General features: G+C 36.7%; 1 protein-coding gene across 1 annotated transcript in view; it reads left to right on the forward strand.

Moving 5' to 3' along the window:
- Positions 1–2,184: 2,184 nt before the first annotated feature.
- The window catches only part of DICER1 (dicer 1, ribonuclease III), a 38,966-nt gene continuing 21,839 nt past the window's right edge, over positions 2,185–19,311 (forward strand). The window contains 14 exon segments of the mRNA XM_064142298.1: positions 2,185–2,208; positions 2,210–2,332; positions 3,267–3,429; positions 3,849–3,979; positions 4,733–4,867; positions 5,881–6,041; positions 6,614–6,782; positions 8,691–9,163; positions 11,638–11,770; positions 12,664–12,906; positions 13,004–13,158; positions 14,362–14,494; positions 14,982–15,057; positions 16,563–16,702. Of these exon segments, the coding sequence (XP_063998368.1) occupies positions 2,185–2,208; positions 2,210–2,332; positions 3,267–3,429; positions 3,849–3,979; positions 4,733–4,867; positions 5,881–6,041; positions 6,614–6,782; positions 8,691–9,163; positions 11,638–11,770; positions 12,664–12,906; positions 13,004–13,158; positions 14,362–14,494; positions 14,982–15,057; positions 16,563–16,702 (2,259 nt within the window).

Below are 19,311 nucleotides of genomic sequence, written 5' to 3' on the forward strand. Positions count from 1 at the left end.
AGAATATGTTAGTTGTGATAAAGATGTGTTCTTCAGAGGATTTTTTTTGGTATGTTACCAATGGGCATGATACCAAAATGGAAAAAAGAGAAGCTAGATGTATTAAAGAGGAGTGTCATGTGTTAGCTTGGATAGGTGGGTGACATGCCTTTCAGTACATTTGCTCCCTTCTCTTTCACTAAGTGACGCTTAGTACTTTATGTTTGTCATCAGAAGAGAAATAAGTCTTTATGTGGAACAGAACAATATTATTTGACCCTAACCATGCTCTCCTTTAAGACTTTCTCTATCCCTTTGAAAAAAACTGAGACAAAGCTTTATCATAGACTCACAGGATGTCAGGGGTTTGAAGGGGCCTGGAAGGATCTGGTCCAGCCTCCATGCTAGAGCAGGATCACCTAGAGCAGATCACACTGAAACGTAGCCAGATGGCTCTTGAATATCTCCAGAGAGGGAGACTCCACAGCCTCCCTGGGCAGTCCGTTCCAATGCTTTGTCACACTTAGAGTGGAAAAAATTCCTCTGATTACTTTCTATAAAGTGACATTATTCCTGCATGAGTGCGGTAGAGGAGCAATCATATAATTCAATGTATTGCCCTCTCTTTGTTTTACAAGGTATACCTGAGATTGAAAACTAGAGAGGTTCAGTTTGACCTCTTTTTGTCCCAGCATCCCATAGTTATTAGTTAGGTTAGAGTACAATTTGAGCCATGTATTTATATTTACATTAAAAATGTGAATATACATCAAAGAGCTACAGTGCTTTATTAGTCAAACTATGTTAAATTGTCTCTACTAAATGATAGAATTTTTATGTTTAGTAAGAGTTTCACTTTGATATAAAAATAAGTTCTTTGTTTTTTTCTTTTAAATTGCATGCTTTGTAAACTCTGAAAGCAGTTATTTCTTAACCGTTAGTGGTTAGTATTTTCTATTAGATTCTGTATCTTTTTTTTTCTTTTTATATGTCCCTCTCCCCTACTTCATGTTTGCAAAACATAACCAACTATCCTATTACATGGAAAAGCAAGGGCACTTCCATGCGTTAGGATGATAATTAGCTTTTCCTCATGTGTTTCTAGTGAATTATTAAAGTTGGAAGCATTGTCAATTTTACGCATTTCTCATGAGGAGATCAATGTGAAAATGAATACCAGAGCATCTAGGAATTCTGTGAAAACACTGTTTTGTTGAGTAGGATAGGCATCTGATTTGAAAAGGGAGGAAATAGTCATAGTATTTTTAGATTTGATGCTTTTTGTATTATACTTCAGCAGTATTTTTCATCAGGCCTTAATCAGTTTCTCTAGGCAAAATACAATTGGTTATTTTTTTTTTAATCTTAGTCATTCCTGACAGCAAGTGTTTTTTTTTTTTAAACACCCAATGGTTAGGACCTCATAGCCCTAGTAGGAAAGTGTATTCTAGTGCATAATTGTCATCAAGTTGTAAATCATTTGTTTATTTTATCAGTTAGCCACAAATTTCCTCACAGAGATTCTAACCTGATAATGGGACTTTTCTCCGTTAGTTCTTGTCAGAGTTAGCAGCCTTTACTGATAGTACTTCTCCTAGTTCCTTAATCAGAAACTGCTGATTTAAAAATACTGGGGCTCTTGTTTTACTCCTGTTCATTTCCCACAGACTGGAATAAAATTCTTGTTGAATGTGTGTATTTGAAACTTCAACTAGTCACACAGACTTTCTGGTTGGAAAATAAAATTGAAAATGTGTTACTTATGTCTGTGCTCTACAAAATAAATCTTCTTTCTTAAAGTTAAAATAAAGCTGCTTTAGCTTAAAAAAAAATTCTTAAAGTTATTTTAAATGAGATTCAGAACGTAAGTGGATGTTCTGATTATAAATGGAACCTTATTCTGAAATGTATGTGTGAATCCAAATGGCTAAAACGAACTTTGTCCACTTCAGTCCAGCTCTTCTGAATTTCTGTGGTACTTGAATAAACACACATCATTAAGTGGAAAAGTCCATGTAAATTTAAAATTAACATTTTCTGCAGAAAGTAGCATGAGATTTTGGCACTTGGTGGAAGTAAAATTAAGTAATGTCCTTTTCATAGAATTTCTTCTTGCTTTATGTTGTGACTATCTAATACTATTTCTTTTTCTTCTCGTAGTAGGCTGTGCTGGAACAAAAATGCAATGAAAGAAACACTGGATGAATGAATGAAAAGCCCTGCTTCGCAATCCCTCAGCATGGCGGGACTGCAGCTCATGACCCCTGCTTCCTCCCCAATGGGTCCATTTTTTGGACTACCATGGCAACAAGAAGCAATTCATGATAACATTTACACGCCAAGAAAATATCAGGTACTACTGAAAATAATGCTACAGTACTGTGAGGAAAAAAAAAAGTATAATTAAATCCATTAATCTAGTAGGTGAAGAACCAGAGTAGCTGAAGGATGTGTGGTGTTGCACAGAATAGGCATATTCCTTTCACAGCTCCTGTTAGGAGTTGATGGTGTCATTTTAACATGGCTGTGTTTTACATCTGTAATGTCCTATTCTCTCTCTTCAGCTTGGCTTAATGAGCAGGAAAGCTTCTAAGCTGAATATTCTCTTGCTGATCTCTGCAAAATACTGTTAGGGAGAAATACAGTAAGCATTATGCTCTGCATCTTGATTATACGCATACAATAACGTCTCCTTCCCCTCTGACTTCTACACACTAAATCTTGATTTTTAAAAAAAAAACAACTTTTTTTTTGTTTATTTTGCACACAGATCAAAACGACTCAGTGGTGTCAAAGCTCCACCGTGATTTTCATTTTGTAAAGAAACTTGTTTCTGTGTTCTAGACTTGCAGTTCTTTTTTGACTGCATAGGTGTCTGAAGGATAACATTTGGTTAGCATTACTGAAAAGCTTAGGTCACCTTCAGCTAATATACTTGCTTGATTGATTGACGTGATGTGTATACTCAGATTTAAAAGCTCTAGCTTTGTTCTTAACACAGTGTATCTAGCAACAGCAGCATCCACAACAAACGTTAGAAAGCTACTTGAAATAGCAGTCAATTGTGACACTAAAAGATTTCAGATTTAGAAGATGGATTGTATGGTGTGTATCAGCATTTTTTGAAAGACTGTGGCAATAAACTAGTATGAGTGAGATAATCTATAGCACTGAAAATATCTCCAGAACTACTACTGACTTGTCTTTGCCTTTGTCTTGCATTTGTATTTTTTGTTAGTTTTTTTCACTGCGTTGCTGCAAATTCATGTGCTATTTTTTAAACCTAGGTTGAACTGCTTGAAGCAGCTTTGGATCATAATACAATAGTCTGCTTAAACACTGGCTCAGGGAAGACTTTTATTGCAGTACTACTCACTAAAGAGCTGTCGTATCAGATCAGGGGAGATTTCAACAAAAATGGGAAGAGAACTGTATTCTTGGTCAACTCAGGTAAGAAGAGAAGTAGTGTACTGAGTTCCTTAACATACTGCTAGTATTTTCATGGAATATTTCTTAATAAAAGTTGTGTAAAAGCAAAGATGGGAGAAACTTTTGTGTAATACCTTTAACAGAAAGGATGGTAATACTGATGATACTTATTCACTTCATACAATCTGTTTATGGTAATTTTAAACTAGAAAACAGGAGACAAGGTGGTGACTCTAAAGTGCAATTTAATTACCAGCCTGTTTCCTTGCTGTGGTTTTACATAGAGGCAGTTGTTGTGTATCTCTGTTTCAGTATTAGTCTAAGCTAAAGATAATGTTATGCATCACAGTACTAAGTAATACACCACACACCTTGAAAATTAATGTATGAAAACACCTTTATGTGACTGAGATTTTTGTGGTTTGTTTTTGTTTCTGAAGCAAATCAAGTTGCTCAGCAAGTGTCAGCTGTCAGGACACATTCAGATCTTAAAGTGGGAGAGTATTCAAGTTTAGAGATGACTGAATCATGGACAAAAGAGAAGTGGAGTCAAGAATTCTCTAAGCATCAGGTAATGTATTAAGAATAAATGTGAAATATTAAGGATACTCTGCAGTGAGTTGGCCTTGATCAGACATGATATTTTCTTCTAATTATACACTAATTTATTTTCTAACAAGTTCAGACTACTGATATTATCTTTAGACGATTTTTGAGGAAAAACAGGTATAGGGCTTCTCAGGTTGCTTTTTAAAAAGCTGTCCCTTTTAATCCTTTGCTTTCAGGCTTCCTGACTTGTGGTTCACTGTGATGGTGGTTGTAGAAAACAATTTGAGCATGCATAGCATTCTTTAAATGCCATCAAAAGATCTTTAAATGTTAGGTAATAAAAAAGCTGATAAAGTGGAATATTCTCTGGGGATGCAGGGCGTTCTCTTCAGCATGCATTTTGTTTCTACCTTTTTGGGAACAGTTTTTATATGGTTCTCTTTCTAGATGGAAAATCATTAGCTTTAATGGTAACATTTTCTTTGGTTCCTCGACCGTTTCTATTATAATCTTTCCGTGCTGAGCTAAGTATCTTGCAGTAATTCAAATATTTGTGTATTCCAGGTTTTTTTCTCTAGTGTTTAGCCTATGAAATACATCTGAAGAACTCCCACTGTTACTATACTTAGTGGAGTTCACAATTAGAGTAAAAATTATTCATAATTCAATAACTCTCTAGTAAGACTTGGAGAAGACTTTCCTACTTCACCTTGACTTAAGGCAGCTCACACGTTTCTTATACTGACAATTCTGTTTTTTTTCCTTTTAAATCTAGGTTCTGGTTATGACATGCCATGTTGCTTTAACTGTTTTGAGAAATGAATATTTATCCCTGTCAAATATTAACCTTCTGGTATTTGATGAGTGCCATCTTGCAATCCAGGATCACCCATACCGTGAAATTATGAAGGTAGGTTCCACTGTATAAATATTCTAATACTTGGTTGAAGAGGAAGACTCAAGTGGGAATTGTCAAAGAATTCTTTTGAAACACTGGAAAGTGTATTGGTAGGACAGTGTTTTTAGCTTGTCCTGGGACTGTGAAATTACTGTAGTGAATGAAGACATTGGTGATATACTGAAGTAAAAAGATAGTGTATGTGCAGTGGAGATTGAAATCTGGCATTAACAGAGAAAAGAAACAAAATTTGTAGAATTAGGGGCATTTTTACAATCATTAATAAAATATGTTTGGGAATGGGAAGCATGTTTCAGTTTTTATTATTTTTAAAATAAAGATTTCTAAAGATGTTTGTATTGTTTCTTTTGAGATGTTCTTGGATCCATGCGATATTTGGCATATACCATACAAGAAACCTGTATAATAGATATCTTTCCAAATCTCTCTACAAGTTTAACCAGAGCATGCATCTTTTATGTTTTAAGTGTTGTTATACTTCCACACCATGTTAAAACTAAGATAATATAACAAGTAACAGGGTGAGGAAATGGCCTCAAGTTGCCATTGGATATTAGGGAAGAATTTATTCGGAGTAGGGGTTGTAAAGCATTGGAATAGCCTGTGCAAGGAAGTGGGCATCCTTAAAAGATGTAAATATTGGTGCTGAGGGAACATGGTTTAGTGGTGACCTGGCAGTGTTGGATTAACAGTTTGATTTCTTAAAGTCTCTTTCAACCAGAATGATTCAGTGATTCTGTATGTGTTGTAAATGTGGCAAGGTTATTCCATGTCTTGCTGTGTGTTTCTTTATATTTTTCCATATAATTAAAATTTTATCTTTTAACAACAATAATCTTCAGTTCCTAGTTTAAATTCAATCAATAGAATAGAAAGTACTCATTTAATACTTGACTCCTTTTCCAACATCACCTAGTTTTCAGCTAAGCACTGAAGTTATTAGTCTGGTAGCTTGATGGTAGATCTACAGAAACTAAGGTTTTTCATTCTGCTGTCCTTCGCAGATCTGTGAGGATTATCCATCATGTCCTCGAATCTTGGGATTAACAGCTTCCATTTTAAATGGGAAATGTGATCCTGCTGAGTTAGAGGAGAAGATCCAGAAACTGGAGAAAATTTTGAAGAGCAATGCTGAAACTGCAACTGATTTGGTGGTCTTAGACAGGTACGTTGCACAATTACAACTGTTGAGTTGATACTTGCATTTTAATTTTGGATAGAATCATAAGCCAGTAGAAATATGTTCTCTTAAACTGAGTTTGGGTGCATGTAATGCCATTACTTACTCTATTTGGGATGGAGATGGGATGTTCAATTGCTTTTTGAACAACTGGTGTTGAAGTACATCTTTTCCTTAAAGTTAGGTCAAAGCCCAATTGGTCTTGATATTCAGAGACGTTGTGTAGTTGTGAGGGAGAAATGTATGAACAAACAAAAAAACCAAAACAAACTCCAAACAAACCCAGAACAAAAATCACCTCAAAAGACTAAACAAACAATAAAACACAATCAACCAAAATGATATTAACCTCCTTTTTAGGGAGGGTATTAAAAAGAACAGTTTTTTAGAATGGAGTGGTGCAGCCTTTCTTACATAAGTATTTATATGTATAGTTATTAATTTATGATGGGGAAAAATGTGCTTGAATGCACTTCATGTTGCTGTCATTTGCTGTATAAACTCACCAGGCTGAAATAGCACTGACTTTCAGAAGCTGTTTTTAACTCTCAATTAAGATATACTTCTCAGCCGTGTGAGATTGTTGTAGACTGTGGACCATATGCTGATAAAAGTGGGTTGTATGGAAGATTATTGAAGGAATTGGATGAAGCGCTTACCTTCCTGAATGACTGTAACATATCTGTACATTCAAAAGAAAGAGATTCTACCTTAATTTCTAAGCAGGTAAGGACATTAAGGTTTGTGAAAAACCTGGGAAATAGAAATCTTGCTACTGTTGGTTTTTTTTTTTTGCCATGTATGTTATATTGCTAAAATGTTCTAGGCTGTCTGAGAAAAAAGACTTCTGTTTTTTCTAACAATGTGGGTCTTTACATGAGTGGAGCTTGATTGTCAACCACTGGTTAGAACTTTATCTAGTTTGATATTCAGATTTGCTTAAGGTGGTGAAATAGTTCTGCACCCTCATGTTATAGGTCCATATTTTGGAAGTTAAGAATTTTATGTCTTTTGCAATCTCCCATCACTTTTAAATGATTTAGGTCAGAAAAGGAAGTAAAGCCTCAGGAAATATTTGGAGAAACTATACTCAGATATATTAAAACATGATTAAGAATTCATAGAAAAATTGCAACCATAGATCTACAATTTCTGCAATTTCCACAAATTGTCTTAGAGCAATCATGCTGGAATGGGGATTGAACATCAAGCCTGCTCCTAAGTTTCTGTGTTTGCCTCTATGTTGTCACATTAGATGTCAGAGTAGAGTCCACATGGCCTGATGCAAGGCACCTGTCACAAATGAGGTCCAGGCAGTGGGTTTTTTTTTCCCTTCTTGAGCATTGCTTCCTGAGGTAACTGTGCATGTACATTAAACCTTTAAGCAGTCAGTAGCCAGTTACATTTCTACAATAGTCCATAAGGAAGTTGGAGAACATATTTCTTCAGCCCAATGTGTTCCAGTTTCTTTAAACATTTTTAGAAGCCTAGCATTCTGATACAGAGTGAAAGATGATACATAAGCCAGCCTATCACAGCTGTGGAGGATAAGGAACTCCTGTATACATTTGTGATAAACTTGCAACATAGTAGACTAAAATATTATCAGGGATGCTGGGAGCAGTCCCCAGGATTTGCATAGTATGGAGGAGTGGATTAGCTGCTTATACTTCTGATGCATGTAACCCGCTGTGCTTGTGTTCTGATCCAGTACCTCTCTAAGAAGATGGAGACACTAATACTAAGAAAAAGTCAGTTTTCAACCTGAGATGCCTTCTATCTTGGTAGTGGAGAGCATCAAGCCTCTATGTGCAGTTACAATTAGTATAGATAAGTTTTGCCTATAATTAAGTCTTAGAGCTGATAGACTTAATGGAGGATAGTGTGAAGAGGGTGCCAGTCTCTTCTACCTCATGGAAGGGAATAAAGAAGAGAAATTAAAGCAGCTACTGAAAACTGTATCATCGTGAGTGTTGCTATATTTTTATCATAGTTCTTCTGTTGTACTAGTACATCCAAATCCTGCTTCTAAATGATAATGCTCAGTTACACTACTTCTGGGTAGTTTTACTATTTGATTCTTCAGGAGGAAACCGTTTGCCATCAGATAAAGATATTGATGATACCATTTGCTTCTTCAGGAGAGAACCACTTGTTATCAGATAAAATGCCTATACTGTGCAATCTGAGCAGGGCATAGTTTTCTCCTGGTTTGCTGTTTGTTAAATACAAACAATAATAACTTCTGCTTTGTCTATCTAGTTACCTTAAGAAATATTCTCTATTTTAGTGTAATTATCTTCAGGTAACTGTCAGTTTCCAGTTCCACAAAATTGTAAAAAATTCTTTTAACTTGTTTCTGAGGGTTTGGGGTGTTTTTTGAGATTTGGAAATAGACACTTTTCTGAGTTCAGTTGCAGTAATTTAAGGAAGACAGGTGCAACTTGCTTCGTTAGAAAATGACAAAGTTCCCAAGGTCACCTAAATAAGGAGAACAGACTTCTAAACAGTTTCGTAAAGGAGGAGTAGTTGTAATCCTTAAAATGATAGTGCTGTAAGAGAAACAAAATCCCAGTGTTGAATAGAGTTCATGACTACACTCTTTGAACTGATATTTGAATTCATGTGTTATAGATACTGTCAGACTGTCGAGCTGTGTTGGTTGTTCTGGGACCCTGGTGTGCAGATAAGGTAGCTGGGATGATGGTGAGAGAGCTACAGAAGTATATCAAACACGAACAAGAGGAGCTGCACAGGAAATTTTTATTGTTTACAGACACTTTCCTAAGGAAAATACATGCACTCTGTGAAGAGCACTTCTCGCCTGCCTCACTTGACCTGAAATTTGTAACCCCAAAAGTGATAAAGCTGCTTGAAATCTTGCGCAAATACAAACCGTATGAACGACAGCAGTTTGAAAGTGTTGAATGGTATAACAATAGGAATCAAGATAACTACGTGTCTTGGAGTGATTCTGAAGATGATGAGGAGGATGAAGAAATTGAGGAGAAAGAGAAGCCAGAGACTAATTTCCCATCTCCCTTTACTAATATTTTATGTGGAATTATTTTTGTGGAAAGAAGATACACAGCAGTTGTTCTAAATAGGTAAAGCTTTTTTTTATCATTGAAAGAAAAAGAAAGCAGCTTTAGCTGCCAGTACATGGATGTTAATATCATGGTGTCTTGTACTTTCAGAATTCTATTTTAAAGTTGGTTTACTGGATCTGCATAAAAAATAACTAAATAAATAAATTCAGGCTGTGTTTATCTGAGGTGGCTAGGAAGAGTGTGTCTTTGAAAGTTGTGCTCTGGGGCTTATGTTGAACCTGAGTTTGTAATTTGATTACTTCAACAAGCAAAATGTTAAATATTGTACTTAACCTGTAAAATTTGTACACTGATTCATCTTAATTGGTCTTTATATTTACAACGCATGCTGGAAACATCTTCAATATAGTGAATGCAATACCTCTGGAAATACTGTCATTACCTTACTAAATCACATAATTCTATGATCCAAGTCTACAGAAAAATCAAATTTGTCCTTGCACAAATATCTCTTTAAGATTTCCCAACACTACCTTGATGCTTATAGAATGCCAGTTCAGTCAAACACAGCATTTTCTTAGTCTTCACCAAGGAAAATACAAACCCTGGAATATTTGCCAAGATACATTATCCAATACTCAAGTTCCATATTAGCTCTTACTCTTGAATGTGTGATCTGTGTTAGTTATACCAACTTAACTTATCAATGTAAGTCAAACTTATGAATGACATCTGATATATTCACCAGTCTTGATTTGGGGTCCCGATACTTGGGCCAGATCAAATAGCCATATTCTGCCTTCCTTAAGGTTTAGGCACGTTTGGTATATGTTACTGGCAGTGAAAAATAAGGCTCTGTGTAACTTTGTGTTTCTGAGAGCTACCAGACTTTAAAAATGACCTTTTTATCTCATGTAAGACACCTGATCTCAAAATACCAGGATGATTAGCAGGCCTGAGCTGTCAGAATTAAGCCTTGAGCAGAGTACATTGCTATAAGCTCACTTCAGTTGAGTGCATTTAGTTAAAGAGCCTTTGCTGATTTGTGTGTATATATACACACACACACACACACATATATATATATATGTATATATAATGTTGTGTATACAGGTGGAAAGTCTGTCTTCTGAATAAGGAAGTCCTGAGTCTTTGAATTGGTATATGAAAGCCACCAGAGCAGTAATGCAGTATGGATCATTACACAGAACTAAATTCAAGCAGAATCATATTTTTTCTTAGAACATATTTATTGTGGCACTATGGAGAGCAGTCTGTCATAACTAAGGAAGAAATGTGTTGTAATTCCTACTGGAATAGGCTGCCCAGAGAAGTTGTGGAGTCTCCTCCTCTAGAGACTTTCAGTACCTGCCTGGATATGTTCCTGTGTGGCCTGCCCTAGGTGATCCTAGGTAAAGGGGAGGAATTTCAGTAGTTTTGCAAGGATAGAAAGGGCAGAGACAATTTTTTTCTGTCTTGTTTGGCAACAGTGGTAGGCAAGTAGCTGGAAATAATCACGGCACCCATCTTGTTTTATGTGAGGCACAACTGCTAAAGATGTAATTGGGAAAGGTTTGAAGTATTTTTGGATGTATAGACATGCACACTGCTTTGCATCTGAGGAGCACCTGGGAATGAACATGGTGGATATGCTATGAGTAATGTGTTACAGGGATGGCTATAGTGAGACATGCAAGGGTAGTAATTTTTTGTCTATGATAACTTGTTTTGGGTGTTTTTTTTTTTTGGGTCTACTGCTCAAATGCCTGTTATGATTGAGAAATCCCAGATTTTATCTGCTGAAAACAGATTAACTAAGGGTGCTACAACATGATTACTTTGCACAATGCAATTATGCTTTTAAATCCCTAAATGCCTAGTTCTAGAATCAGTGCATTGCTTATGTGAGCAATCTTCTGCCTACAGAAGGATACAGGGCAGTAAACTGAGTGTGTGTGATCTTCACATTTCTATTCAGTGCTTCCTTTAAAGAATTCAATTAAGTTTTCTAATTGCAATTACAGTTGGAGTTATTTCAAAAGTAATGCACATCTCACTGGTTAGGCTAAGCACTGCTCTTTAGGAAAACAAGCCAACATTGTATTGTTAGTCTACCTGAACAGGACACTTATTTTAATGTGAAGAACAGTACGTCTGAAGCAAAACATTAGCATTTTATACTGAGGAAGTATAATTTGTTGAGGAAGCAATTACATCTTTCTGCTAAGATAATTTACAGAAAGTGAGATTAACTGAAGTGGTTATGAGTGCCTTAGAGTAACAGACTGATTTAAGAATGCCTGTTTTTGCCATGATAGGTTAAAAATGTGTGTGATGCTGGCTATAAATGCACTGTTATCTTTAGAGGTTTTCACTAGAACTAGAATTTTAGTGAAGACTGAGGTCAGTTTGTGGTTATAGAAGCATGCCAATTAAGCTGTTTTTTCTTCTACTGTAGGTATTGAAAAACAAAAGACATCTTTTGTTTTCTGGGTTGTTTGACTTCTAAAAAATGCATGTAATGTTTTCAGGTTGATTAAAGAAGCTGGCAAGCAAGATCCAGAACTGTCCTATATCAGTAGCAATTTTATAACTGGACATGGCATTGGCAAGAACCAACCACGGAATAAGCAGATGGAAGTAGAGTTCAGAAAACAGGAAGAGGTACCTTGAAATAAACTAGCAGTAGATTAAGAATCTTTTTACATTTGTGTGTATCTTTAAAAACAAAAACCAACAGAGTCTAGAGCACAGTCACTGGAAGTTCAGGGAATACCCTTGGTGATATTCTTCATTTAAAAAACAAAAAAACCCAACAACAAATATATTTGAAGATATTGCTGTGTCGTAATCTACAAACATAAAAACTTAGTCTAAAGTCGTCTTTAGTCTTGTCAGATCATCAGCTACCTATTCTTTTCTGCATTGAGTTGGTCATAATGCAGGAATACTGTTAAGGTTTCTGACCTTTTCTACACTTAAGCTGGTTTTATATTTTTCTTTAAGTGAATTTGAGAAATCATTAAATGATAGAAAACCTCATAATTTTGATGTCACTTAACAGCATGCAAAGTATTTTGAAAGCAAATGCACTCACCCCTGGTAGCTTGTCTTCCTGTCCTCCTCGTGCTGCCCCAGTCTTAGTATTATTTATTTAGTAGTATAAATATCAGAAGTACCAGCTCTAGAGCTTGAGCTTTCAACTTCAGAAATTGTTGGAAAATATGCTGTCTTGAAAGCAAATTTTTAAATGTCCTACAGCTGAAAGATTGCAAATAACTAGGTGGGATCCTTGCCATTGCTGCTGACTGTGCTGGCTCTCTGGATTCCTGTAATAACCGTGTGCTGTAGCTGATTTCTGAAGAGCTACCTTTTCTGATAAAATGGTTTTGCTATGATTTTTGAAAAAAATTTTGTGATGGATTTATACCTGCATATTTAGGCAAACTTTCTGGAATGTCTGATTCACTTGGCTTTTTTCCATTCACTTTGATAAATCTGATAGTGGAAACAGGTCTCAACATAATCTGTTGAATTTTTCTTCATTACTTTTGCAGGTCCTTAGAAAATTTCGAGCACATGAGACCAACCTACTTATTGCTACAAGTATTGTAGAAGAGGGTGTTGACATACCAAAATGCAACTTGGTGGTGCGTTTTGATTTGCCCACAGAATACCGCTCCTATGTACAGTCTAAAGGAAGAGCTAGAGCACCAATTTCCAATTACATTATGTTAGCAGATACAGACAAAATCAAAACTTTTGAAGAAGATCTTAAGACATACAAAGCAATCGAGAAGGTATGAGGTCAAAGGCATGTACCTGGTTTTGTTAAATGTATCGTAGTATTTTTAAAGGGAAAAATCTCTCATCACATTCTGTTCTTGAAATGTTAAGATCCTCAGAAACAAATGCTCAAAATCTGTTGATACCAATGAAACTGAAACTGATCCCGTTGTTGATGATGATGATGTGTTTCCACCCTATGTCTTGAGGCCAGATGAGAACAGTCCAAGAGTTACTATTAACACTGCTATTGGACACATAAATAGGTAAGAGGCATGTTCACGTCAAAAAGTAAATTTCTTATCTCTGTATAAAAAGTTTCTTAGTCTGTCTTGCAACATGGATGCATAGGCCGCGGCATTGTACACTTTCTTTCGTGGGAGTCCTGACGGGATCTCTCCTGGAGTGGTCATAGTAATTTGAAGGGGTAATTTACTTTGTCTTTCTATCCTACACAGGTTCTAGCTTTGATTAGGAATGTAATGATACTCATTCCTATTTGATTAACAGGCTAGTTTTGAAAATAAATGAGTGGCTGTCGCAAAATCTTCCCAGTTCTGATATTCGCATTTGTAGTTGCAGTCTGTTGTCACATTTGAAAACATAGTAAGCAAGTGGAATGTAATGCACGTTCACAAGACAGGATGGTGTGCCTCCCAGGAAGCTAGTCAAATACCATATTTGTAAGGTCATGGCAGGTAGCAGTTTCTCACTGACAGGAAAAGGTAGGTGTTAGGACACTTCAAAAACTGCAAGGAAGAAGATCCAGGGAGATGAAAGACTGATTAGTTTTACCTTAGGTGGAATATTACAGACTAAATTGTTATAGAAACAGTTTCCTGGCACAGAAAGGAAAAAGGGGTTGATAGTAGCCAGTGATTTTTTTGAGAGCAGATTGTACCTGATCGTTATCATTGTCTCTTGTATGATGAAGTAATTGACTGTGAACAGAGGAAAAGCAGTGAATGTCATTACTGAAATACAGCTTTTGATGAAGGTGCTATCATATTTGAGTGTTCCGATTCTTGAGTTGCAGACCATTTCAGGGAGCCTCCTAATGGCCCATTAGGGTTTAACATCAACACATTTGCATTTGTGCCGAAGTTTGAGGAGAGGAAAGTAGGCTCAGTGGAAGAAAGGCTACTATTCAGATGAACAGCCATGACAAATAGGAAGAGTAGAACAGCAGTAAACTCATGAGATTAAACAGAGAGAGATGCAAACACTGGGTCCTGAGATGGAATGGTCTTGTGGATCATTCCAAACTTGGAAATACCTTGCTGCAAACAAGTTTTATAATGAAGGATATGAAGGTGTCCTGCTCAGTAGTTGGTTGAATATGAGTCAGCAGTGTAGCCTTGTAGTGCTCAGTATGTTCTTGAATCATCTGATATGGCGTTCACACCAAAATGTATTTTGTGTTTCGATTTTCAGGTTTTGCTAATTTGTAAAATGTTTTGTCAACTTAGGTACTGTGCTAGATTACCAAGTGATCCATTTACACACCTAGCTCCCAAGTGTAAAACCCGAGAACTACCTGATCATACCTTTTACTCTACTCTCTACCTGCCAATCAACTCACCTCTTCGAGCCTCAATTGTTGTAGGTATTTGGGGGAGGAAAACCATGGAAATGAAGTGTTTGTATAGATGTCTGTGCTGTTTCTGGGATTAGTTTAGTTGTTGTTCATAAAAGTCACTTTTTTCTTTTCCTGTGCTGTGGCTCTGTAACTGTATTTAGGTCACTCTTCACAGAATGATTTCTTTATGTTTGTTTCTATTATAATCTATTTTCCAGCAACTACTGTTTATCCCAAAGGTAAAAAACATTAAAGGTAAAGATACTTTTTCCCACTGCCTTGTTTTTTCACACATTTATGTATCAGTTTTAGAAAAATGTCCTTTGTTGGTTTCAATACATAATATGTAGAGTTCCTGTAACTTTGGCTTCTGTGGAAAGAGCAACATGAGCCTGAATATATTCATAGGTTTTGCTTGCCTCATATGTTTGTGTTAAATTAATTAAACATGTATAAGTAATAATACACTCAACAACAAGAGTTTCTAAAGAAATATTTAAATGTTTGTAGGGTCCTCCGATGAGTTGTGCAAGACTGGCTGAGAGAGTGGTAGCTCTTATTTGCTGTGAAAAACTACACAAAATTGGTAAGAAACAGAAAAGCAGCATCTATTTGATAAAGGTTATTATGTAATTGAGAAATTGATTGTGATATACAGATGTCACACATAGCCATTCATTTCTACTATAACATCCTTTATGCTGCCTCAGTTTGTGTTATAATCATGTGCTTACTAATTTAGCTTAAACTTTGTAAGCTAAAGTGAGATTTTTCCAAGGGAATCCTTTCATTTATTTTTTTCCTTAGACAGCAAATGCAACAGTAATACTAGACACAGATTTTTACATTAAATATATTAAATAAAGGGGAAAAGATTCTAGTTTTGTAGAGAATGTTGATTCTAGGTCAAGGACTACACCCTGCAGCCAAAAGATAAGTTTAAAATTGTAGGTCTGGGGTTTGTTTTGTTGTGGCTTTTTTTTTTTGTTCCAAGTTAAACCTTTTATTTGTATGAATTCATTGATCAAATGTATCTAAGAATAATACTGTGATGGTTCAACTCAGTATTGAGAGTATACATTCAGCAGTAGTAATTCCCTTTTTAGAATGATACAGAGATAAAACTGTTTCCTCTTCCTTAGCATGTGGGTGATATTTAAATGAGTATTTCACAGAATCACACAGTCACAGAATGGTAGAGGGTACATATGAAGACCATCTGGTCCAGCCTCCCATCTAGAATAGGATCAGCTAGAGTAAATAACACAAGGACACATCCAGGTGGGTTTTGAGTGCCTCCAGAGACCCATATTCCATAACTTCTCCAGGCAGCCTGCTCCAGTGCTGTTCCCTCCAAATGAAGATTGTTGCCTTTGTGGTTACACAGAACTTCTTGTGTTTCAGTTTTTGTTCCTTGCCCCTTTTCTTGTCTCACTGGGCTGAGAAGAGTTTAAACAGACCTGTCTCTCTCAGCATTTTCTTGTAAGACATGTGTTCCAGTGCCTTTAGTCATCTTAGTGGCTCTCTCTTGGACTCTTTCCAGTAGTTACTTTTCCCACTTGCACTGAGGAGCCCAGAACTGGGTGCAGTATTGTAGACGAGGCCTTGTCAGGGCAGAGTAGAGGGGAAGAAGAACCTTCCTCAACCAGCTGGACACACTCTTAGTGCATCCTTGGATGTCATTGGCCAGCTTGGCTGCAGGGGCATATTGTTGGCTCATCCTAAATCTGTTGTCCACCAGGAGTCCCAGGACCTGTTTTTCTGGAGCTGCTTTCCACCAGGTCAGCTTTCAACCTATATTTCAGCCACTGGTCATTTTATATGGGCAAAACTGAGTTTTCTTTTCATATTCTCTTCATAGAATTACTTTATTTTATTTCAGAGGCTTTTACTCCAAGTACTTTTTTTGCCAAAAAATTAGGTTTTGTTACCCCTTCCTCAAAGTTGTAGTTTGCAGAGCCTTGCAGTAGTATCTTTAAAACGTAGGTGAGGTGTTTTCATGAGCAATCACATCTGCTGTGTTAGTATATGAAAGAACCAAGATTTGATTGATGGTAATTATATTTCTTTGCACTCTTTCATAATATTCAGGTGAACTGGATGATCATTTGATGCCAGTTGGTAAAGAAACGGTTAAATATGAGGAAGAGCTTGATTTACATGATGAAGAGGAAACCAGTGTTCCAGGAAGGCCAGGCTCTACAAAACGAAGACAGTGCTATCCTAAAGCTGTTCGTATCATTCACAGCTATTCACATCTCTGGTCAAATGCTTTATGTACTGATACAGCAGAACTGCCAATATGTCATTGTGTCTGATAAGAATCTTTTACATGTTCGCCATTTGTAGTGGAAATGTTTTGCAGTTTTAACTGCGTGGAAACTTGCACTGTTACCTGAGTGAGCTTAGAGAGTGCTGTGGAAGCATGCCTATGGTTCAAAGAACATAACTTTCTCTAAAACTAAATGATTTTATTTGCCTAGTATAGAATAAGTATGGGAGGAGAAAGTCCTGCATTAATAATCTGTAAAATCTTTAAATTCTCTTGTAAGTATACTTAAGCAAAGGAGGAATTACTGGATTTCTAGACACATAAGAGAAGATTGAAAGGGATACTCAGGGAGTCACTTATTTGCCAGACATTAACAGCAAGCAGTTGTTTTTTTTTCCCCTCAGTTTGTTTTTTTTTTTGTTTGTTTTTTAAGATACTTGGTTTAAGTTTGACTTTCCTGGTTGAACACAATTTTTTTTGTTTTAAGGTTTTGAGTTAAATCTTAGAATAAGTATGCTTTTTTTTTTTAACTTTAAAAATACTTAATATGCTAAAAGGATCACATAATGCAGTCTACTCTAGTTTCACAATATTGAATAACTTACCTATAGATCTGTTAAAATAAGTTTCAGCCGCATCAATTTGTAGAATTGGAGTTTTTAGGCAGTATTTATGAGGGAATGTCAAATACTTTAAGAGAAAACAGTGAGGGAAAAAAAACTGTCAAAATCTTTTGCAACTACTCTGCAGCCTCCCTTCTTCCCCTGCAGTTGTTACCGGCTCTATGTACAGTCCTTTCAACAGGACAGATAGTGCATTCAGAATAAATACCAGAGGTTGCATGTAGGAGTGTTACAGAATCACAGAAGTAACCAGGCTGGAAAAGATCTCTAGGATCTTCAAGTCCAACCTGTCGCCTGACCCTTCTAACTAAATTAACTAAACCATGCCTCATCAAGCCTTATTTTAAACACCTGAAGGGATGGTGACTCCATCACCTCCACAGCAGCCTATTCCAATGAGCAGTCACTCTTTCCGTGAAGAATTTTTTCCTAATGTCCAGCCTAAACCTGTCCTGGTGCAGTTTGAGACTGTATCCTCTTGTTTTGTCACTGGGTGCCTGGGAGAAGAGACCAACCCCTACCTGGCTACAAATATCCTTTCAGGTAGTTGTAGGCAGTAATGAGGTATCCCCTGAGCCTCTTCTTCTCCAGGCTGAACAACCCCAGTTCCCTCAGCTGCTCCTCACAGGGCTTGTGCACCAGCTCCCTCACCAGTCTTGTTGCTCTTCTCTGGACATGTCCAAGCACCTCAGCATTAAATTGAGGGGCCCAGAACTGGACGTGCTTGGCCAGGAGTTTGCTGTGGCAGACAGCGTCAAAGGCCTTGCTGAAGTCCAGGTAGACTACATACACAGCCTTTCTCATGTCCACCATATGGGTCACCTGGTCATAAAAAGAGATCATATTGGTCAAGCAGGACCTACCCCTCCTGAATCCGTGCTGGAACATACACTCACAGTAATAGGCTACAGTGCTGTGCATTCATGTGCAGCCTCAGTTGTTGTGACAGTCTTCAAGTAATTCCATTCTTGGCATCCTCCACATGCCCCAGTTTTATTAGTACTTTAAATAATTGTTATTATGGAAGCTTAGGAAAGATAAAGTGGCATCACAAAGTATATTACAGAGGGAATGACAGACAAGAAAATCTTTTTTCTTGCAAAACTTGACAGTGATTCTTTCACATAGTTTCATGTGGTTTTGTCACAAGTGTCTTTCTCAGTCCTCTTCACCAGTGACTGTTGGAATAGAAGTGACTAAAACGCATGGTTATGGCATCTGATTCAAATGAATTGATTTGTCAAGTGATGCATCTTTCTTTCTCAGTTATTTTCTTTAGTAAAGAATGCAAGGATAGTTTTCCCTGTTTTTGTACTAGCTTTTCACATCTGGAAAGAAGCTTTGGCAAATGCAAAGGTCTAAAAGATCCTCTTGGGCTTAATATAGTTATTAAACTTATGAGTAATTTTCCATTAAGCCAAGGCCATAGTTTTGCTACAGTGTAACTTTAAAATCCAGGACTACGTATTGCAATTTAATTTTAGATAAACAGGAGAATCATTTTTGAGGCCTACAAAGTAATGAACTCTTACCAAACATAAAGCATGGTTTCTTAAGGTCTGTGACAAATGTGAGTAACGGAGGTAGAAACGCTTGTGGCTGTTGCAAGTATTCACATCTGAAGCTGGAGTTGCTATTAGAAAACTTCAGTATTTAGAAAACTTCAAGTAGTGGCTGGGCAATGGGGCACAGCGTTTGTTTGTTTGTTTGTTTGTTTGTTCCAAGTGTAGAGAAAACCCATTTTTGATTTTTTAATACAATTGTGCCAGGTTGAAGAATACCTGTTAATGAAGCTCTAAGTCCAGCCAAGCTTATATGAAAATTGAATTACTGGGATGTAGGGATTTTGTTTTTCCTGTGCAGTTACACTTTCATTTTGCCTTCCAAAGACCTGGGACATAAAATGTGCTCCTGTGTTGCTGACTAAATATGGGAATAGACATCA

Source organism: Pogoniulus pusillus, chromosome 1 (genome assembly GCF_015220805.1).
Source record: "Pogoniulus pusillus isolate bPogPus1 chromosome 1, bPogPus1.pri, whole genome shotgun sequence".
NCBI lineage: Eukaryota > Metazoa > Chordata > Aves > Piciformes > Lybiidae > Pogoniulus > Pogoniulus pusillus.